This window comes from Phoxinus phoxinus (assembly GCF_949152265.1).
Source record: "Phoxinus phoxinus genome assembly, chromosome: 25".
Taxonomy (NCBI): Eukaryota; Metazoa; Chordata; class Actinopteri; order Cypriniformes; family Leuciscidae; genus Phoxinus; species Phoxinus phoxinus.
The window spans coordinates 5816056-5840696 of NC_136900.1; the positions used below are offsets into that span (position 1 = coordinate 5816056).

At 41.4% G+C, this 24641-nt stretch overlaps 1 protein-coding gene across 4 annotated transcripts in view; it reads right to left on the bottom strand.

Annotated features, from left to right (window-relative positions):
- The window catches only part of spire2 (spire-type actin nucleation factor 2), a 114405-nt gene that overhangs the window by 72643 nt on the left and 17121 nt on the right, over positions 1-24641 (bottom strand). For 2 of the 4 annotated variants that reach the window (XR_013796428.1, XM_079603000.1), the window contains exon 2: positions 3212-3529. The exons of 1 other annotated variant lie outside the window; for it this stretch is intronic. Coding sequence is in view for 2 of the 3 variants with exons in the window: in XM_079603000.1 (XP_079459126.1) it covers positions 3212-3482 (271 nt within the window). In the remaining variant the exon portion in view is untranslated. Of the gene's footprint in view, positions 1-3211; positions 3784-24641 lie in introns of those variants that run through there. One more of the 4 variants, XM_079602999.1, reaches the window with a different exon arrangement.

The following is a 24641-nucleotide window of genomic DNA, read 5'->3' on the forward strand; positions in this document are numbered from 1 at the left end:
AAGTTTAATGCGTTTTAGGAAGGATATTCCAGTGCACCTATGCAGCCATTGTGGAGGTGGGGGGAAAGCGAAAGAAACCGAAAATTCTCGGGACAGCAGCATCTGTCCAAATTTCAGTCTTAACCGTTCTATTTCATCAGAAACGACCTGAAAACAGGGCTTTAAGTGTAAAATACCGAACTTGTCCTTTAATGTGATCCGGCCGCTCATTTGCACAAAACAGTGCCTGGTCGCTCGAGAACGCAAACCATGAAATAAGTTCCAAGGTACAAGCCTTGAAAAATGTATAATACAGAATTATCGCTTCCGCATAGCCACGTGAACCGGAATTATCCCGACAGCGTTTTATCTGTACAGAGGTAAAGGGAAGCCTTCACAGGGGAGAGACTATATAGGCCTAGTTGACACTTCAGGACTGCGTTGTCGTCGTGTCCAGGCGCAGGTCCTTCATCAGATCCGGATCGTTTTCACGGATCCGTGTGAAAAACGTTTCCGTTTTTAGTACATCGCTGTCATGTAAACGTACCCTTAGAAACGTTCAAACTCTGCAATTATGTCCCGCGGATGGTACCAGGCTGGGGTCCGGAAACGGAAACGTGTGTACTGGTCAAAATGTTTAGATATTTTGTTTTACCATGCCAGTCCTTGAAACCTTGAAAAAATTTTCTTATATACAAATTACATTTTTGTTCTATTTTTATGTTGACATTGACTGCTTACTATATAATAAAAGAATATAAGTTTTGTCTGAATGTTTTTTTTTCTTTGTCTAAGCCTTTTAGATACAGATATCAACAGCAGGTTTAAGTCAATACTTTAGTACACAAGGAAAATAATATGCACATTTGTATGTATAAATTGCATTTATCTTTGCTAAATTTACATTTGCATGTCCATTTTTACATATTTCTTACATGTAAAGTCATAAATAGAAAATAAACTTTATTTAAGCAAGCTTCATAACTTCCAAACTTGATTGGTTGATTGGTAAAATTGTGATTCCTATTTCATTAGTATAGTATTTGCCAATTTAGCTGATATCACAAACATGCAATGAGGTCATAGATATGTATGTGATATACAGTACGTGTGACAGATTTAGTCTCAACTCATCAGCTTTGATCAGCAAGCCATGTTCATTTAGTTATTGTGCAAATTGTAGAAAAGAGATGGGCCCAGTAGTTCAAAAGTGATATGAGATTTCAGTTATTGGATTGGATCAGATCTTGAAAATGGGTTTTTCAAGAAAAAGAAAGATTCTGAAATCAGATTAGATCATAAAACGATCATTATGTGTTGTTACTTTTTGTTTGTTTGTAAGATTGGGATCCCTTCGGATTATTCTGATCTCAGCAGAAGGGTGAATTTAAAGAACTAAAATTTTATAAAACTTTCAAATTGGTCAAAAAATACAACATTTGTATTATGTAATATATACACACATTTATATTTTTTATTTTGTCTTTATTAGTTTAACCGTTAAAGTAATAAAGTAGAAGTAAGGCATTAGGCTGTGCCTTTCAGTGCAGTAAATAAACATTTTCTGATGCCATAAAATAATCCTCCAAACAGCTGCCAATATTAAACAAAAATGATACATTTAATTAAAAGTTTTTTTTATCCCTAAATATGAACTACATTGGCACAATCATCAGAGATGAACCAGTCAAAAGCAGTTTCTAACTATTGCATCCCTTATTGCATGTATATGTGTGTGTGTGTGTTTTTGTTGTGAGTCACATGAGGGGCTACGGAGCCCCTAAAGGGACATGGTGAAGGGGGAAAAATATGAGATGAAAGGAAAATATATTTGAATGCTTTTGTGTTGTCTTGCAAATGTTTTGTGTCCACCTAAGAAACTTTGCATTCACTCTCAAAACTTTTGAGTTCTTAACAAGTGACTTTTTTAGCAAGAGCTCAACGCAGTGAACTATATATTTTTTCTCCCATCTCATATTTTTCCATCACCGTGTTTAGTGCATATGGGTCAGATGTTTAAATGAAATTGAAAACGGACTAAATGAGCACTAAATTGACCCCACACTGACTAATCTGTTGTTCTTTTCATAGTTAGTAGCCTACAATTGTGAAATGTAAAACCATTTGGAGCACTGGAAATCTGATGTGTTTATGAACAGTTATGGATTACCTGATCCTGGATAGCAAACAATGGGATTTCCAAATCAAGATCATTCTGATCCAGATAAAACTTTTTTTGAACAACTGGGCCCTGAACCTAGGTTTCTCATTCCAGGTTCTCATTCACATTCTAAGCGGTTGAGAATTTTTTTTAGTTAAGCTTGTGTGGTATTAATTCTTATATCTATGTCATTTGCCTTAAACAATCCATGCTAATACTACTAAAATATAGTGTAAAAGACAAATGTTAGTGCATGCTCAGTCAAGCTGAGCTCAAGCTGTGGCTGTGAATCCATGAACCCATAACTAGCGTAGGGTGAGAGTCAACCCTAAACAAACACTGCAGCGTCCCCTGGTGCCAGAGTTTGTCAGACCAACAACACTCTTGATGCAGAAGTATTTTAGAGTAAAACATAGAAGTTTTAACACTGTATACAACATGTTGAATCGCAAATCCAATAAAACACATTATTTAAAAGACAAAGCCTTCGGCAAAACAACACGAGACACCCACTTTATACTAAACACAGAGCAAGTCATGATGCAGAAGAATGCTCCAGGAATCAATAAAGGATAAACAAAAGATTGACTGAATGGGGATTAGAATAACCAAATTCGGATGCATTTAAGTGCTGTCAGTGTTGTATTCATATCAAATCCATAACTTTATTATATTATTTTGATTTTAAATAAAAAAATTTAAATGCAGTTTTAGTAGCCTAATTGCTGATTTAATACATTCGGAATATACATGTAAAATAGAATAATATAATTATTCAGAAACCCTTCAACCTGCATTATTCTTGAGCCTGTTGAAGGACACTGTGTATTAATCTTTGTTAATGTTAGTTACTAAAAATACAGCTGTTCATTGTTTGTTCATGTCACGCATTAACTATGTTAACCAATACAACCAAATGATTTTAATAACGTAGAATTTTAGTAAATGTTGAAATTAATATTAACTAAGATTAATAAATGCTGAAGACCGTTCGTTCTTTGGTCACTGGCCTAATTAACCGTATTGTAAAGTGTTACCGAAAGTTTGACTAAATGAATGTCAAGAGCTCACCGCTGCTCTCCAGGAGTGCCGTGACGGTCCCGTCCCCGTGCAGGATGATGGAAGCCGGACCGCGGATGAGGACGCGTCGCGCAGGCGCTCTCTGCTCTCTCAGCTCTCTGCAGCACTGGAAACACACTGCCCAAGCCTGCTCCTCATTGATGGGCTGCTCGTAAGACTTCAGCACCTCCTCCAGAGACAGTTCCCTGATCTCTCCTCTCTCCGCGGGAGCGCATACCCTTGAGTCTCCGTCCTTCCCGCTTCTGTTCGCTGATCTGGCCATGACGAGGACGGTTTTAAGCCTACAGTTTCCTCAGGATCCTCTTGAATCTGTGTGAGAACAGAGTGATGATTCTGCGGTTCATTGGAGAAGCGTCAGTCAGTTATGAGGAGGCGAGCGGAGGCGGAAGGACATCTCTCGGAATGCGCCATTGTAGCGAAACATAGAACATAAGCGTGAAAAGAACAAACTTCTTAACAGTATATTGCCTTCATGTGTGTTGTTATGTGATGCATCTTTCGCATCGGTCAAGTTTCCTGCATCATGTCTGGATGGGTGTCGTTTTCTGCATCCTCTGCAAAGTGTTTCTGAGCTCCACCCACATAGGCTACTGGACCAATGAAGCAGATCAGCTCAACTTGCAGAGGAACTAGTTAGGATAAATAACTGAAGGTGATCTCGAATCTTGAATATTGTTTAGACTATATAACTGTTTGTTTGCTTTTTAAATAACAAAAAAATAACGGTTATTAAGTTTTATAAGAATCTAAAAATTAAAGTAAAAAAAAAAGTGCAGTTGTGACATAACTAAAAGGATGGTTTGTAACTCACGACATGATCCTGGATCAACATTCCTCTCTGAAAACATAATCCTGCTAACTCTGCCAATAACTTCTCCCTAAAATAAAGGGTAGGCTACTTGAGCTCAAATCTGATTGGTTGATAGGAACATGTTGTACTTGCTGAAATCACGTTCACCAATAGAAAACATGGTTTAAATACATTACCTTATTGTGGTTATTTAAATTCATTTGTTTCTTATGTAGCCTAATTCCCCTTCACCAGAGTTGCGACACTCTGTGATCTCGCCGCCACGCGGTCACGTGGTTTAATAACTCTCAATAGTTCCAAACAGAGCTGCGCCAGCCCGATCTCATGAAAGTGCGTATCTATACTATGAAAGTTATTGCTCCTGCCATTTATACGCCCAAAATAGTTTTAGCGTGCATATGATACGCAGTTCTCTTACGAGAGTTCTCTCGTACTGCGTCGAAGACGCTGCGGGAAAGATTATTTCTCGAGATATTGAAGCCTAAAAATTAATCCTTAATTTTGTAATAATGTAAAACGCTTTGCAGCAGCATACAGCCTTAGGCGGAACAGCTTGCGCGCCCATTGGCTGCTCTGCGGCAAAAGCAGCAGCCTATGCGAGGCCTCCATGACGCTTGACCCAATGAGGACGCCTCCCGCCCTCTACGTCACGTCCCGCCAGAATAGGCGTGGCCTAGGCTTATAAATAAGCGAAATCGGCTGCATACCTCTGATTTTCTAAAATTCAGCGAAGCTCCTGCATCGTTGGATCCTGATAGGAAGCCGCCACAGCCGTCGAGAAGCATCACTGCAGGACGTGCCTTCTCTCTGAAGCCGCTGGTCGACATCTCGCCGCCTTCAGCTGCCGTTCCCTGCATCGCTATCCGGCATGGAATGATATCCTTTTAAAGCGTGTGTGTTTTGTGTGTGTGTTCGCCGCTGCATCACACATTTTTCCACTCACTAAAAGAGCCGAGCGTCTTTTTCAAGATGCCTCGCACTTCCTGTGGCTCGTGTAGAGCCCCACTCAGCGACGGGACCACCATGTGCTTTGTGTTTCCTGCATGGGTGAGGATCACGCAGCTATAGCGCTCGCTGATGGCGGCTGCCATCACTGTGACTTGATGCCTATGGTGACTCTGCGGACTCGCCTGGCGTCATTCGCTGAAGCTGCAGCCGCGCCGTAAAAAGCGCCGTGCTCAGCCGATCCTGGAACCTCCCTCCACCACGCGCCTGGTGTGACGCCCCAGCAGCGACAGGCCCGAGACCGCGCTCTCGCTCAGCTGGACGCCACCCCAGGCCGCGCGGGCCTCGGCCAAAGATTGCAATCAAGCCCGAGGCCTCCGCGCCTTCCTAGCACGTCTAGGAAAAAGACGGTGTTCAAGTCCCACTGCGGCCGGACCTCCACCAAAGATTCTCGCTCGTACAGTCCCAACACACACGATTGTACCAGTGTATACAGCAGTCAACAAACCGGCATTACGGCCCGTTTGCCTGCACACAAACGCCGTTTTCACGGCGACCCGGATAAATCTGAAAAAGAGTGTATTTTCTGGTGTCCCGGCCACGGCCGATGGTGTAATGTGTGTAACTCTAATGCCCACAACCCAGTGCCCATTCGTACACACAAGCACAGCCCTACACAACACAGGGTCTGCACACATAAAATCGACTCATGTCGTTTGTGCATCACAGGTAGTAAATGTGCCCGCTATTCAGTGCCCACTAACACTACACACTGCATGTCCCACAGTTTCTGTAAAAACTAAACCAATTAGTGTTGACCAATAGTCAGTCAGTTCTAATAGACAGTACTCTCAGTGCTATAAATGTACCCACTGTCACGCACCCACATTTATTCCCAGACATGCCGAGCCCCACAGGGAGACAGGGAGCCCCGCTGAGAGCTGAGCGCGCTCGATTAAGCGTGCCCCCCGCCTCAAGCGCTGCAAACACAGCGCCCATGTTACAGCACACGGTTGCTCTCGCGTCGCCACCATTTCGCGACCAGGACCCAGATTTCATTTTACCCCTAGCTACTCATGCGAGTGCATGGGAAAAGCTTCCCAAGGTTTCAGAGTGGGTGCTGAACATTATAAAAAAAGGTTATTCGCTACAGTTCTCGCGACGCCCCCACCGTTACACGGCGAGGGTCGAGACTACGGTGAAAAAAGAAGTAGCACATCTACTTAGAGCCGAAATAGCGAAGCTATTGAGCAAAGGGGCCATAGAGCCTTTATCTCAAGCTCAGAGGGAAGGGGATTTATACAGCAGATATTTCCTGGTAGGGACGGGGGTCTCAGACCCATTTTCGATCTAAGGCAGCTGAACAAAGTGCTAGTGAAGCGCAAGTTCAGAATGCTCACGACCAGAAAAATCCTCGCGCAGATTCGCAGACGGGACTGGTTTATGTCAATAGATCTGAAAGACGCGTATTTTCAAATACAAATAGCGTCGCGTCACAGGCGATTCTTGAGATTCGTCTTTGAGGGCCAGGCTTATCAGTATACAGTCATCCCGTTCGGCCTGTCTCTAGCACCTCGTACATTTACAGTGTGGATGGACACAGCGCTGGCACCCCTGAGACTCCAAAGCGTACGAATTCTGAATTACTTGGACGATTGGCTGATTCTAGCCCAATCGCGATCAGAGCTCGTACAGCACAGGACCATATTACTCGAACACCTCGAGGTTTTAGGTCTCAGAGTCAACTGGGCGAAAAGTTATCTGTCTCCCAGTCAGAAAATATATTTTCTGGGCACAGAACTGGACTCGCTGTCCATTACTGCATGGCTATCACCGCAGCGCAGACTTGGTATTCTGCACATGGTGAAAACCTTCCGCCGCGGCTCCATAGTTCCGCTCAGGAAGTTTCAGAGGATGCTGGGTCTCATAGCCTCAGCATCATCAGTACTACAGCTAGGCCTGCTTCGCATGCGCCCGCTGCAGTTCTGGCTGGGCTAACAACTAAATTCAACCAGACGTTAAATGTGATCTTATTTCAAAGTTATTTCCTTTAGTTGAAAATCATCCAAAACGAATCATTATTTTAAAACAGCAACTTTTACTGTCACCACAGAAGGTCAGTGTTGGGTCAGATATGATAATGATTTCACTGTAGCACTTTTCTTATTAAAACATGTAATTAATAATAAACCGATGTTGATACAGATCTCCCTTATGGCTAAAAACCTTTAGTGTTTGGATATACACAGTACATGTATACTGTATTTGGTCTCTTATAGGCAGGGATATGCTTTAACCTGTATCAGACAAAAGATCATATAATAATTTGTCAAAGTGCCTCCTCCTGCCAATTAACTTTTTTATAGCTTTAGCATTTAGGCAATCAACCAATTAAATGATACGTGAATAAGAATAGAGTAGAAGCCTCTAACTTAAACATTTAAGCCCACCGGCAACTATAGTTGCCGCAGTATATAGTTGTCATTTTCCTTTTTTTGTTGACATATATATATATCTACATAATCATGAAGGTCTCTAGAATCATCCAAACAAAACAAATCTTACAAGAGATCTATAGTTTTTTGTATACTTAGTCAAAAGTCCAAGCGGCAACTATAGGTGGGCAAATGCCTTGTAAGTACATATATCATGGGAAAATGGATTATACTGTGTTAATAGGTTAATAAATCAAGGTTATTGGTCTTGTTTAGTGCATAAACATAACTTAACCCTTTAAATGACATCTGTATGCACTGTTATTTTTGTTATTTGCCATTTTGTTATTTGTTTTTTTGTTTGTTATATAGATATATTTTTTTCTTCATTCTATTTATTTGTATTTATTTATTTATTTTCATTTAACTTTTTGATACACAATGGTATGGCTGCACTTTGTTCTGAACTATGTTCCACCACTTTAAAGGCCCTTTCACACTGGACGCGATTTTGACGCACGAATAGTTCGCGCGATGGTTTTATTTTTTGATCAGCTGTTGTGTAATGAGTGCTTACACACCGAACGCGAATGTGCTGCGGCGAAAAAACGACTTTTTTTTTTTCCGCTTCGATGTCGATTTTTTTTTTACTTTTGCGGCGACAGAAAAGGCTTCAGCCAATCACACACAGTGGATTGTTTATTTGATTGCATGTAAACGTAGCCCTCACCTCAGCAGACTGCCAGACGCTGCTCCGGACCGATTGGTTCCCTGAAAGTTAGTGGTTTGTCTCGTCAGATGCGGTGCCACTGTCTGAACGACCTCCTCAAATTGTCCCTATTTCGCACGCGAACTATTCGCTTTTTCGTTTCGCTTTTTCGTGTACGCGTCTGGTGTGAAAGGGCCTTAACCCTTGTGCGTGTTTCGTTTGTGGTTTACAGTCAGGCTGTTTGGAGTCTTAGAGACCCCAGGCAACAAAATGTAGGCTGATATTGTAACAAAAAAATTGTTTTTTGTTTTTGTTTTCACAATGTCATTTTACTCAGTTTATTAATGTTTTTACTTCACATTTGGACATTTTTACTCCACAAAATGTATATAAATAAATGTAAAAAAAATATTTTTAATATATAGAAAAATATTTTAAGATATAAAAAAAACATTTGACTTTTTTTTTTTATGTCAAATTCACCTTATAAAAGACCCACATTTCTAAATTTCATTCATTAAGATAACATGGATACTTTGACATGGTTTAGTGTAAGATTTTTGCCCATATTTCGGAAAATTCCATTTTAAAAGTAAAAAAAATATCACTTTAACCAGTAGATGGCTGCAGAGCTCTAAAAGGCATACTTTTCTCAAATCATATCTACATATTATTATTAATTCATAATATGTATATGAATACAACTGGAAAAAGTTGTGAAAATATGTCTTTCAGTTAGTCAAATAGCAAATAGCCATCTACTGGTTAAAGTGATAATTTGTTACTTTAAAAACGGCATTTTCCAAAAGATGTGCAAAAATCTTACACTAAACCGTGTCAAAAACTAAGCCGAGGACGGCGCGCTGGTTCTCTCGCGGCGCGGGCTCCTCTTCTGACCCTGGCGTTTCCTTCCAGGCCCCGTCCACTGCTAGTTCCGGCCGAAACGAGCGTCCGGTTCGGGGCAGCCGCTGGGCGCCACGGCGGACTGTCTAGGCTGTCCTTGAGCCTGGCGAGGAGCCGAAGAAGAGCGGGACCTCGCAGGTGACTGGAGTGAGCGACGGGGCATCACGTGGCTCATCGCTTTGGCGCGCTTCTGCGTCTCGGAAAAACGCTCCGTGACTGACTCCACGGCGTCACTAAAGAGGCCGGAGGGAGTGACTGGAGCGTTCAGGAGCGTCTTGCGGTCTGAGTCCTTCAGGTCAGCTAGGGTTAGCCATAGGTGCCTGTTGAGGACAACCATAAATCCCATGGAGCGGCCGATAGCCTGTGCAGAGCGCTTGGTGGCCATCAGTGCGAGGTCCGTTGCCGCGCGCAGATCCCTGATGACGTCAGGGTCCACTGCACCGTCGTCCAAGGATTGGAGCAGCTTTGCCTGGAACACCCTCAGGATTGCCATGGCGTGAAGAGCTGAAGCTGCCTCCCCCGCAGATGTATAGGCCTTGTCTGCCTGGTGGGCTGTGAACCTGCACGGCTTGGAGGGCAGGCTGCGGTCCGAACCCAGCGCAGTCGAAGACGGGCACAGGTGCGCGGCAACGGTCTCCTCGACGGGAGGCATGCGCACATACCCGTGGGCTTCCGCCCCGTCGACGTGCGCGAACATGGCCTGCGTGTTAGAGTGGGTGCGCGCCGATTGGGGCGCAGCCCACGACTTCACCACGTGCTCATGGACGTCCGGGAAGAACGGGGTACTTTTCCTCGATGCAGTCTGATGACGGTTCGACTGGAGGAACCACGAGTCCAGCTTGCTTTTCACCGGCTCATCCGGGGCGCTCCACGTGAGGTCCAGCTCCGTGATGGCCTTACCGAGGACCCTGACGAGCTCCTCCTGGAGGTCTGCAGGGCCCTCTTGGTCAGGGCGTTCTGATTGAGACGCCCATTCCTGTTCCGACGCCGAGAGCGACATGGACTCGTCTTCCCGCATATCCCTTTGCGTCCGCGAAGCTGACAGCGTCGAAAACCTCGTCCTCGGGCGGGGGAGGGCCCACCAGCGGCTCGCTGGCGGCAGTGGGCCTCATCCCTACTGTTGCTCGAGCCACTTCCCTTCTGGCTCTGAGGGCGCGCACTGGCAGCTCGGCGCAGTGGGCGCACGTTTCGTCATTCAGTGTGAAGAAAGAGATTCTGACGCAATTGTCGCGCCCATGCATTTTATACTGCCCGCGAACCTGTCAGTATTTGCATGCTTCGCATCAATTGGCCAGCTGTCCCTCAGCTGGCGTTAGCTTATAAGATTTCAGCAAAAATGGAGAAGGGAGGAGTTCCCATATACGTCTCAGTTGACGTAATGTTGAAGTTACCGCCTTGAAAGGGAACTGCATTTTCCAAAAGATGTGCAAAAATCTTACACTAAACCGTGTCAAATTATCCATGTTATCCATGAATGAAAGTTAGAAATGTGGGTCAAAAAGACCCCGAACAGCGCACAAGGGTTAAGACAAATGGATTTATTGTTTGTTGTGTTTTAAGATTTAAGAATCTCACTAACACCTCTTCCATGATGCCAAATGTTCTCCTCCTATTCATATTTTACATTGAGGGGGTGCATACAACATATTTGCCCACCGGCAACTATAGTTGCCGCACATTCAAATACGATTTTCAAGAAAAAAAAAAAAAACCTGGGGAAAATAAATGCAGAATATGTTCATATAGGACACTATTAACACGACTATATGCATGAAACCATTCAGAAAAATTTGGGCTTTGGACCGGCTTTTCGTTCGTGGATAAGGATCCTGTATGCTACCCCGCAGGCCTCCATCCGTACTAATAAAATAATCTCCAATTATTTTCCTATAGGTAGGGGGACAAGACAGGGCTGTCCATTGAGCCCACTTCTGTTTGACCTCGCCATCGAACCACTAGCGGTTGCACTTAGGAGTGCCGAGGAGCTCACTGGTGTTGTCAGGGGGGGCCAAAATCACAAACTGTCTCTATATGCGGACGACCTGATACTGTACCTGTCCGATCCTTGCACCTCTATTCCTAAGGCATTAGAAATTATCGCTAACTTTGGAGAGATTTCAGGCTACAAAATCAACCTTACTAAGAGTTTGCTCTTCCCTATTAACGACCAGGCTCGACAGATGTCTTTTGAGGCATATCAACTAAAAGAAACTCGTGACACTTTTACCTATCTTGGTGTCTCAATAACCAGTAAATACAGGGATTTATTCAAGCATAACTTTAAACCAGCCCTGGAAAGAGCCAAACAGGACCTTTCCCGTTGGTCAGCGCTGCCTATATCGCTTGCTGGCAGGGTTAATTCTGTCAAGATGATAATTATGCCCAGGTTCTTATTTTTGTTTCATACAATACCTGTTTTTATCCCAAAGTCTTTTTTCAAAGAGCTAGATAAATCTATATCTACCTTTATCTGGAACAAGACCATCCCACGAATAAGGAGGTCACATCTGGAGAAACAGAAAGAGGCGGGAGGCTTATGTCATTTGAGCAGCTGGTAAATGAGTATAATATACCTAGTTCGCATTATTTCAGGTATCAGCAGGTGCGTGTTTTTGTTCGGAAACATTTCCCTTCCTTTCCGTTACTCTCGTCAAATAACTGGATAGAGGAGTGGTTGGAGTTGGATCTAAATCAAAGAGGAGGAGTGAGCAGATTATATGAGGATATTCAGATGATCGCCTCGCCGTCACTTAGTCATATTAGGGCAGGATGGGAGGGGGAACTAGGATTTAGATTGTCGGACGACTCTTGGCAAAGCGCAATTAAGAGAATACATTCAACTTCGATTTGTATCAGACATGGTTTGCTTCAGTTTAAGGTGCTCCACAGGCTTCATTTATCTAGGAGCAAGCTTGCCAGGATATATCCAGATGTCGACCCGACCTGCTCCCGATGCCGTCAGGCTCCGGCTACCCTCTATCATATGTTCTGGGCTTGCCCAAAGTTAATACAGTTTTGGTCTTTAATTTTTGACACTTTTTCTTACATTTGTGATAGAGAGATAAGCCCTGCTCCTGAAATCGCAATATTTGGTGTGACCCCTGCTGGGATGGCAATATCTGGTGCACAATCAGACGCCATTGCGTTTTCATCTCTATTGGCCAGACGTCTTATTTTGCGCAATTGGAAGTCTGATATGCCTCCCACACACAGGTGCTGGGTTGAGGATGTAATGGCACACTTGAAACTTGAGAAGTTGAAACATACGATCAGGGGTTCAACCCAGAGATTTTATACGGTCTGGCAGCCATTTCTGGATTATTTTAACTTACAATTTCCTGCTGGAAACATTGGGACATAATTGATTCACAGGCTCTGTAACTCTGTAACGTGTCAGTTTATTTTTTTATCTTTTATTTTTATTTTTTTTTATTGTTATTGTCATTTATTATTGTGTATGTTGGGGTTGCTGTATGGGGACTTGTTAATTGTTAAGTGTATACAATTCAAAACCCAATAAAAATATTTGAATAATAACTCTGTTGAATAAAGAGGAGCTTATAAAAGGAGGTTTTATCTAGTGCTGTTGCTAAGTTAAATATTTACTGGCCAGCCAACATTATGAGAGTGCTAATATAAGGAAACCTCTATATCTCAGCCTCCTCGTCGGGGATTGCCGTTTTTTCCCTATCTCCACACTGAGGTGTCGAGATCGTGGAATAATCCGGTTTCTATTTATGTGTTTAAATCCCCAAACTTCTACTATAGTAATGTTATGGGTATTTAGTATCATGGTATGACAGAGCCTCGGGTTAAAGAGACGCTTGCAAGCTATCTCTCTCCTGAGTCGGCGTCATTATAACACCGACATTACCCACCAGCAATCATAAATAATAGATAAATATTATTAGGCAGCGCTGGTCGGTAAAGTATATATATATATATTTATATAAGGACATGGATGAATGTGAGGATGTCAGTGCTGACGCTATTCGAGAATTGCGTCGCGCAACAGACAAACTATACCGGGGAGGGACGGTTTCGAGAAATCGTTTTTCCTCTGCGTCCTCTGGAGGGCGACTCTCTGAGGAGGGTCGCAGCGCTGCCAGTTCGGTTGTTTCCTGCTGGTGGCCACGGAGTGATATATATAAAGTTTTTCTGATGTAAAGAAAAATAATATAAAACATGTCTGTTCTTCTGAACTCTCCGCTTTTAAATAAATGAAGGAATAAACTATTCAGCAGCATTCCAGAGGTTTCTTCCTCACCGATCTAATGTTCCTGAGACTGCTGGGCGGGAGCAGTCTCAGCCTACTAAAGCTCCTCGCAGCATAAAGTGCTGCAAAAAGAAAACAGTGCGTCGCCATTCGGGCTCTTCCACAATCGAGAGGGACCTGGGTGGCGGTCGCAGTCTAGCCAGTTATAAAGAAGAAGCCTGACGCCAATAATTCTCAGAGGGGAAAATCCGTTTTCAAGAAAGAGGCTGCAGGCTTCTGAGGGTGGTCTCCTCCGGGGTAGGACGGTTTTGAGAAATCGTTTCTCTTCGGCGCCCTCTGGGTTGCGACTCTCTAAGGAGGGTCGCAGCGCTGCCAGTTCGGTTGTTCCCTGCCGGTTCGCCGTTCAGGGCACCGAGGTGTCAGCGTCCCTATACGATCCTCCGAGGAGGGTCGTAGAACTGTCAGTTCGGTTTCCCTGCCCCACCGAAGTGCCTGTTCAACCAAATCCAGAGGCCAGTCTCCAGAGACGCCCGTAGTAGAATTTCTGGCAGCGTGGTTACTACTGCCACATATTTCTCAGTGGGTCCTGCACACTATAGAAGGGTTTCAGAATTCAGTTCGGTTCTCGTCCGCCCAGATTTCTAGGGGTCCTCCCCACAGTGGTGGACCTCGAGCAGGCTCTGGTTATGGAGCAGGAAGTACTGACACTTCTGCAAAAGGAGCTATAGAAGGGGTTCCTCCTCCCAGCATACAGTCAGGGTTTTTTAGCCGTTACGTCATTGTTCCGAAAGAGGATGAAGGGTTGCGTCCTATTCTAGATCTGCGTCAATTAAACAGCAGGTTTCAGAATCTCAAGTTCAAAGTATGCTTACGCTAATATGATTGTTCACAGATTCAGTCCGAGGACCGGTTTGTCACAATAGACTTGAAGGACGCTTACTTATCCATCCTCATCACAGGAGGTTCCTGAGGTTTGCTTTCAGGGGCAAGGCATACCAGTATCGGGTTCTTCCATTTGGTCAAGTCAAGTCAAGTCACCTTTATTTATATAGCGCTTTTTACAATACAGATTGTATCAAAGCAGCTTCACAGTGATAACATGAAAATAATACAAAAAAACAATTTCATCATCATCCACCTTTAAGGCAGATCTATAATATTGTTGAATATTAAATGTCCCCAACTAAGCAAGCCAGAAGGCAAGGCAACAGCGGCAAGGAACGCCATCCTTCTTATGATGTACCAAGTACATCAGGATTTACGGGAAGTGTTCCTGGTCCCGGCTGTTCTAAACTATGCAGCCTAACATTGAATTATAGAAGTCTATAATGTGTTATGTGTATGCTAGGCCGAAGAGATGTGTTTTTAGTCTAGATTTGAACTGACAGAGTGTGTCTGCTTCCCGGAAAATGTTAGGAAGACTGTTCCAAAGTTTTGGTGCTAAATAGGAAAAGGATCTACCGCCAGCAGTCGATTTTGATATTCTAGGTATTATTAACTGGCCGGAATTTTGAGATCGCAGTAGACGTGAAGGACTATAATGCGTTAAGAGCTCGCTCAAGTACTGAGGAGCTAAACCATTTAGTGCTTTGTAAGTGATCAGCAATATTTTAAAATGTATACGATGTTTAATAGGCAGCCAATGCAGTGTTGTGCAGTGCAAGTTGCGTTTTTTTAACAAGCGGTTTAATCATAGCTAGCTTAAAGGTTTTTGGTACGTATCCTAGAGACAAAGATGAATTAATGATATTAAGAAGAGGATCTATGACATCTGGAAGCATCTCTATCAGCAGCTTAGTTGGTATAGGGTCTAACATGCACGTTGTCGATTTAGATGATTTGACGAGTTTGCAAAATTCTTCCTCTCCTATAGCAATGAATGAATCAAATTTTCCCTCAGGGAGACTACAACGCACTTCCTGATGCGATACTGTAGTAGACGGTTGCATAGTTATAATTTTGTCCCTGATATTATCGATCTTATAAGTGAAGAAGTTCATTAAGTCATTACTGCTGTGTTGCTTGGAAACTTCTGGGCTTGAAGCTTTCTTTTTCGTTAGTTTAGCCACTGTTTCAAATAAATACCTAGGATTATGTTTATTTTCTTCTAATAGGGTTGAAAAATAAGCAGATCTAGCAGCTTTTAAAGCCTCTCTGTAAGCAATCGAGCTCTCCTTCCATGAAATCCGAAATACCTCTAGTTTTGTTTTCTTCCAGTTGCGCTCCATTTTTCTGGCTGCTCTCTTAAGGGCCTGAGTGTTCTCATTGTGCCACGGCGTTGGACTATGTTCTTTAATCTTCTTTGAGCGCAACGTAGCAACTGTGTCTAAAGTGCTGGAAAAGAGAGAGTTAAAAGTTTCTGTTGCAATATAAAGTTCTTCTAAGCTATCCGGGATGCTGAGATGATGAAACTGATTAGGAAGATTATTGATAAAGCAATCTTTAGTAGCAGAAGTGATCTGTCTAACATATTTATAACACAGAGTCGGCTTTGCAGCCTAAGCTAAATGTAATTTACACGAGACTAGATAATGATCTGAGATGTCATCGCTCTGCTGCAGTATTTCAACGGCATCAACATCTATTCCATGTGATAATATTAGATCTAGAGTATGATTACGGCAATGAGTCGGTCCTGACACGTGTTGTCTAACTCCAATTGAGTTTACAATGTCTTTAAATGCCAATCCCAATGCATCTTTTTCATTATCTATGTGTATATTAAAATCACCAACAATTAGTACTTTCAGCCAATCTGCAGCCAATACTAATTCTGATAAAAAGTCAGCAAATTCTTTGATAAAGTCTGTATGGTGCCCTGGTGGCCTGTATACAGTAGCCAGCAGAATTCTCAAACGTGATTTATCGTTTACACTATATATTTTTACATTAAAGGGATAGTTCACTTTAAAATTAAAATTCTGTCATCATTTACTCACCCTCAAGTTGTTTCAAACCTGTATTAATTCATTTCTTCTGTTGAACACAAAGAAAGATTTTTGAAGAATGGACCCAAAGAGTAGACAGTACCCATTGACTTCCATAGTATTTTTTTTTCCTACTATGGAAATAATCTGAAATCATATCATTAACTATTAGCGCTTTTGAAGTAAGAGATCGAATATTCAGCAACCCAAGCTTTATCATTTGCTCATTTGTATTATATCTGTTTTTTATTTGTTGAACATCAATTACATTTTTAACCTTAGATGGGTTTGAAAGTTTTTTGGATTTCCAAGTTCGGGGAACAGACACAGTCTCTATATGATGATATCTAGGTGAAAGAGGGTCTATGTGATGGGATTTATCTGACCTTGGTGACGTGAGGCCGCTAGCAGACGGTCGGTTAAGCCAGTCTGTCTGCTTCCTGACCTGAGCCCCAGATTGTCATGTTTTATCTCTAAGACTATGAGCCAAATTACTAGAGAGAAGAGCAGCACCATCCCAGGAGGGATGAATACCATCTCTTTTCAACAGGTCAGGTTTGCCCCAAAAACTTTTCCAATTGTCTATGAATTCTATATTATTTTGCGGACACCACCCAGACAGCCAGTGAGTGAACACAATCTACTAACTATCTCATCACTCCTGCGAACAGGAAGGGGGCCAGAGCAGATTACAGTGCTTGACATCGTACTTGCAAGTTCAACACCTCTTTAATATTAATTTTGGTGATCTCCGACTGGCGGAGTTGAACATCATTAGTGCCGACGTGAATAATAATCTTAGAGAATTTACGTTTAGCATTAGCCAGCACTTTTAAATTTGCTTTGATGTCAGGCGCTCTGGCTCCCAGCAAACATGTGACTATGGTGGCTGGTGTCTCTATTTTCACTTTTCGTGTGATCGAATCACCAATTACCAGGGCCAGTGTTGCGGGTAACGTGTTATAAAGTAACGCGTTAGAGTACTCTAATTACCTTTTTCGTGAAATGTGTAACTTAACGCGTTAGTTTTGTGCGTTAAGTAATCAGTAACTTCGTTATTTTTAAAAAAAAGTAATCCGTTATTTTAAGGAAAGGAAAATCCCGAATAAAAAAAATTCCCCAGGATCAAGACAGTGTTTCTGCGCTTCAATACCCCACCACCCTCCAGCGAACCCGTGGAGAGGCTTTTCAGCCTCGGGAGTCTCGGCACACGCGCGCGGTCTCTTGCTCTCTCTCCCTCTCTGCTGTGCACGCGCTACGCGGTTTTGAGCACAGTCTCTGTCTCGCGGGCGCGCTCGCTCTAGATTCCGGGAGAGAATCTAATTCGCGGACATCAGTGAGCCGCTATCAATATGCGGGAGACTCCCGGACCTTCCGGTAGACTTGGGATGTCTGCATTTCTATACTGAAATAATATCGGCATTATAATTATTGATTTTTTTATTGAAATAATAGCCCATCCACGCATCTCTACTACCCGGGCTGGGAAGGTGTGAATTTTGATTAATATGTTCTGTGATAATAAATAAATAAAACGCTATGTGGAATAGCCTATTGATGACTGTCTTTCCTGTTATTGTTATCCTGCAGTGTTAATTTAGTCGGATGACTGACGTTATTCATTGCCAGGAGTCACGACTTCTAGGTGCATTTAAAGGGGGCCGTGTCTGTCAATTAAGCTGCAGCATGTGTGAGGCGCTGCAAACAGCTTTTAATTTTTGGTAACGCATGAGTACTCAAACGCGTTACTTTTATGAATAGATAACGCTGTAACATAACTGATTACTTTTAATTGATGGTAACGTTGTAACCTAATTAACTACTTTCCAAAGTAACTATACCCAACACTGACCAGGGCCCAATCAGAATAATTCTCAGTGGGTGTTTCACTGAGCGGGGCAAATCGATTTGTTATCGGAACGGAAAAGTGTTTTTTTGATCCGCGACTAGAGCGATCCCTCACTGTCACCCATCTGCCCTGCTGCACGGGCTCTACTTCAGCCGGAACCGACTCATGTAAAGAGTTTACTAGGCTAGGCACATCCAAAATAGTATCTAAAGCTCTAGCACTCTTCTTACTATTCTCGATTAAAGTTTGGATGCGTGTCTCTAGTTCTGAAATCTTCTCCGTCAGCCTGACTGTCTCCTTGCATTTATCACATATAAATCCTATATTGCCGACAGAGAAGGCTATGGTAAACGTGACATGAAGTGCAGGTGACAATAACAGGACAAGACATTACTCACCGTGTTAATGTCAATGGATACCAGCTGTGCTAACGGACGGTTCCACTAACTAATTTTAACGCATTAACGCTGCCATTTTGACACATGGACCCACGTAACAGAAACACTGAAATAATTAAAATAATACAGTTAACACCGTGATCTCATTACAAAAACAAAAAAAAAGATTTCTGCCCTTACTTACCTGTTTGAAGGTGTAACGGTACGCGCACTAGGGATGTTAACCGATGACCTTTAACCGATGGTTGATCGTATCAACGTTAACCGATCAAAGTTGTTGGTAGTCGGTTAAAAAAAAAAAAAAAGTGATCTCTAAATTAGTCTATTATAGACAGTGGACTAAACGCTACTACAGTTAGCCGTCACATTCCAAGATCTTTTTGTGCGAAGTGAACAAATCCCTCTCACTCAATTTTTCATAACTCGCCCATTTGTACTTAATAAACCAATAAAAACATTCGGCGCAAGGTCACAGCGTTTGGGTTCGCGCGCTCACAAGGTTGGCGAAAAGTAAAGGCTACGGGCTAACACACTCGCGGTTAGAGCCAGGGCAGACGACAGGAGGAAGCGTGCAAAGAAGAGTAGTGTGTGGGACCATTTCACCAAACAGAATGACACAGATGTACGTAAGTTGCAACTTGTGATACAGTGCTTAAATATGAAAATACATTACAAATACATTTCAGTGGTAACAGATAAGGTGATGATGATCATCATCTTTCTTTATTATTGTTAGCACTACCTCAAACTAAAGCGCCACTAAAGCGGCGTCTCTTCGGTTCGGAGCTGTCATTTTCTTAAATGAGCCGCGGCAATGTTTCAAATGAGCTTCTAATGCTAGACAAACGCCTTTATTTTCAACGCGATCACCTTGTACCCGAACCATTTAGAAACTAAGGAGCCATTTGTCCGCCGATTACATAACGTTACAAGCTCCTCGGCGCCGCGTTTGCGGGACTCATGTTTCACGCTGTTGGGGATTTCAAAAAAGTGACGTGAGTGGATATGGAAGGCCAAAAGGGCCAAAACGTGTGAAACTTACGCGTTAACACGCATTTACGCGTTAACACGCATTTACGTGTTAACACGCAATATACGTGTTAACGCGTAAATGCGTGTTAACACGTAAATTGCGTGTTAACGCGTAAATGCATTTTTGGGACATTAGCACCACCTGCTGGTTTGCTGCCCAAACACAGAGAAAGCTTGTAAATACCAGTTTTTAATGTGAAATACATGTTCAACAATGTACTTTTCATCGGTTAAAACTAGGCATATACATATAAGTACAGCATATTTTAAATAAGCCTCTAAAAGTCATGCCATTTTCACAAAGTTTTGTTTGGATAATTACACATTTCCTTCAAATAGTATTTTCATGTAGCCTACACTCCTACTGTAGCATATTTCTAAAGCATCTTTTTATAATTTAACTATATGCATTATAGTATATAATAGCCCCTTCTGATAACACATTAAGCCTTGTGAATCTGATTGATATATATCAACACACACACACTACACTTTACACATTATATTACATTAAACATACTGATACCCCAAACAATTACATATCCAATACAAACATGCAGCAAATATTTACTTTTGTATATACCAATTTCTGAACTTAATTGAAATTCTTCACTCAAAAGTGGCCCAAACCAAGTAGCCTACTGATATGCATGATTATATTTTTGAGAGGAACATTTCTGTATTTAAAATCCTTTTTTTGTTGATTTCATGTAATATTCAAATTTTGACTTTGAATTTGGGGGGTTAAAAAGCTGTAAGCCATAGCTAATCATCAAAATTATAACAAATAAAGGCTTGAAATATCTCACTTTGCATGTAATGAGTCTAGCCTACTTTATTGAGAAGCACATATATATATATATATATATATATATATATATATATATATATATATATATATATATATATATATATATATATATATTACTACACACTACACACACACACATGCGTAATAATAATAATCTAGTCTAGTGGCTTGAATTTTTAATAAATGAACTCAAACAGAACTTCCGCTTTTAATGTCATTTTACAATGGATATTAAAATGTGAAATGAATATAGGACCAAACGTAATCATATATATGCATATTCTCGCCTAAATGTTGGATAGATTTGGAGTGCTAATACTCGTGATCTATCTATTCAGTTTCCTGGAAACTGCCATCAGTGTCCTTGGCTCATCGCTCACGATGGCTCATGAGGTAAGCTCAGCGTAGTGCTTGAGTCACTCTATCATGAATAATGCAAATAAAATAAAGGTGTTGTGTCACGATGACACCGCCTGTCGTTACTGTTTGTAATCATTCTCATGACTATTAATTTAGTGATGCACACCTTCATTTTATTGTATTTATTCATGAGATTGTGAAAAAGCGCTTACCTAATGGTTACGATGAGCCTACGTCACCTGACATCTTCCGTTCGGTGCGCGCCGGTGATGAGCTTCGTATAGAGAGACGGGAATCCATAGCCTAGCCTATACATAATTTTTCCAAATTATATATTACACTTCTTTACAGGTAACTGTGAAAACAAACTAGCTTTCGGTTATAGCCTAATAAAAACTGTTAAACATATTACGGTGGGTTGAATAGGCTATGCCATATATTTTATTTAGCCTACTTATGCCTATTTAATTTTGTCATGAGATTGTTGCTTCGCAATTAGCGCGACAGCCTGCCATTATATGCAATACATCAAAAATGCCGTTGCAGTTGGAATCCATAAGAGTTTATGTTGTTTCAGAGTTATGCATTTTCTTCGACTTATTTGGTCATTTAACCCCCTGTGATATGTCTATTAACAGCGAGTTATACTACTAGCATAGGCTAGCCTATGTCTTAACACATTTAATATTTCCCCACATTTGTATGGTATTTAGCCTACAAGATAATTAAATCATCGATATCAATTATATAAAAAAAAAATATAGTTTATACTTTATATTTTTTTAAGATGGCCCAAATGGAGATAGAACCTTATAATTCTGAGAGCTCTGATTCTGTTTGGAATTATAAGGTTATATCTCCACTTTTACAAATAAAACCCCACATTTCAAAGAATAAATGTATATAACCATTGATTTTAATCAAATAATATATGTTTTGCTATTTTATTAAAAAGTATATTTATATATTATATATCAATCAGATTCACAAGGCTTAATGTGTTATCAGAAGGGGCTATTATATACTATAATGCATATAGTTAAATTATAAAAAGATGCTTTAGAAATATGCTACAGTAGAAGTGTAGGCTACATGAAAATACTATTTGAAGGAAATGTGTAATTATCCAAACAAAACTTTGTGAAAATGGCATGACTTTTAGAGGCTTATTTAAAATATGCTGTATGTATGCCTAGTTTTAACCGATGAAAAGTACATTGTTGAACATGTATTTCACATTAAAAACTGGTATTTACAAGCTTTCTCTGTGTTTGAGCAGCAAACCAGCAGGTGGTGCTAATGTCCCAAAAATGCATTTACGCGTTAACACGCATTTACGCGTTAACACGTAAATTGCGTGTTAACACGTAAATGCGTGTTAACGCGTAAATGCGTGTTAACGCGTAAGTTTCACACGTTTTGGCCCTTTTGGCCTTCGATATGAAGGGCGGCGCCGTGTGTGTGTGTGTGTGTGAGCGGGAGGCAGAGCGGCGGAGAGATGCGACAGAGTTGCGAAATTGCAGGCGCGGCTCGAAATGGCTGTTATTTCAAATAGCGTAGCATATTATAAACTAATCGGTTAACCGGTTTCAACCGGCTAATGAGGATCGGTGGTCGGTCAAGAATTTTTTTAGTTTTCGCCATCCCTAACGCGCACCAGGTGCAGGTGAACTGGGCGAACTGAGCCTTGCTGGTGACGTCATTGTCATTCCCCGTTGAAGGTGATGCGTGTTATTTAGACACATCTGCTCTCCACCGAAGTTAATGGGAAGGATTGGTGTATCATAAGCACGCAAAATTGGACTTTGGAGTATGCATTATACGCAATTTGTGTAAAGTCTTGTTATTTATACGCAGATTGATGAGAACGGGTTGGTAAAAAATATAATGATCCATTCCAAGTAAATGCTGTTCTTTTGAACTTTCTTTTCATCAATGAATCTTAAAAAATAAACGCATTACGGTTTCCATAAAAATAACTGTTTTCAACATTAACATTGTTTCTTGATAATCAAATCATCATATTTTACTGATTTCTGGAGGATCATGTGACACTAGTATATTCACATAGAAAACTATTTTAAAGGGATAGTTCACTTTCAAATTAAAATTCTGTCATCATTTACTCACCCTCAAGTTGTTTCAAACCTGTATTAATTTATTTCTTCTGCTGAACACAAAGAAAGATATTTTGAAGAATTTCAGTAACCAAACAGTAGTCTGTACCCATTGACTTCCATAGTAGGAAAAAAAAATACTATGGAAGTCAATGGGTACAGAGTACTGTCTGGTTACTGACATTCTTCAAAATATCTTTCTTTGTGTTAATTTAAATTAATACAGGTTTGAAACAACTTGAGGGTGAGTAAATGATGACAGAATTTTAATTTTAAAGTGAACTATCCCTTTAAATCATATTTTTTCACAATATTACGGTTTTTACTATAGGCTATTTCTGATCAGATTTCAAGCACATTATCAAATCTAACTCAACTCAAACCTTACGATACATCATGCACAACTAGGTTTTTCATAACCACGATTCCCTGTTTGTGGTGAACATGCATTTGCATGCGTGATATTTTATGGTTATGCATGTGTAGCGATGTGGGTACGAGAAAAGAAGTCTGGAGAGAACTAACAAGGGTTTTACCACACTTCTAACAGAAATGACAATATAATACACTCGACTACGCCACCCCGGAAAACCATGGAAATAGCCCTAAGGGCACACAGGTTCGTTTTGCGTGGATGGGTGAAAAGACATGAGTCGTATAGAATAGAAAAGTTTATTTTTGTTCGTCAACAAAATATTAAATACTTAGAAATTCAAAGTTTAAGACTCGACACAAGCATTATAATGAAAGACACCATTAATCAGCAACACATACACATACACGCACACATTCAATTTAAAGAAACAAATTTAACTAGGAGCGGGGGTGTCTGGAGGTATGGGTCAGCTGCCAAATTGGAAGACAAACCCTCCCCACAATAGGCCATTGCAAATACCCACTGCACACGTGAAGGTTTAATGCCAGAAAACACACAACACTCGATGTGAGCACACCATACAGTTTGGCAGCTTCACCTTCGCCCTCCAGAAACCCCCTACCCAGCTCCTGCAACAAGAAAAGAAAAATAAATAAACACACAAGTCACTGTGATCCAAGATCAGATATTTCAAGGCTTTAACCTTCAGTAAAGAAAATAATCCACAATAAACAAAGAGAAAAAAAGAAAATAAATAATCAATCAAACATCCACACTTATGGGTCAATGGGGTTCATGGCGACAGCCAGTTTACACAAGGCTCATAAAAAAAAAGGTTGAACACACCCGTTAGTTCCAATCGGCAGTGACCAGTAGAGACAGGCCTTCCACAAAGTCAACTGAATGCACAATCGTCTCAACCGACATGCGAGGGAATTACAGCAGTAGAAAAGTTTACATCACTTAAGTCGAGGCAAAACAGCGACGCAGTCATAATTATACGCGATCACCAGTCATCAGTGATACACGGTTCCCATAATTAGCCCAAGAGACTCGGTTATGCAGGGGGGGCCTGCCGAGCAGAAAGACAATGTTAGATAACAACAGTAAGTTATTAATATCCGAAAACATAATCTTACATACCACGGGGAGGTACTGCTCACAAACTGCTTCGTAGTCGCACACCATAATATAATACAGCTTCTCACTCAGGTAATATAGATGACATTCTATCGTTGTCACTGCAGATATTAAAATCACAAGTTGTCAAACGCAGCCAATATCTTCCCATTAAACCAAGAGGCTACAGATACCTGAGAGAAGTGGGCAGCAAACACACAGCAGCGGGAGGAACAGCCTACCGTCGCAACCTGACAGCAAGAGAAATTCGTATAAACTGCCAGCACAAGACGAGAAAGCGCGAGTTTCCCCATACAATCACATACCTGCGGCAGCCACAGATGACGTCAAGTTGGCGATATCAAGACGCATACAAAGTGGCCACCACGCATCTCATATATAGGACAAGGCGC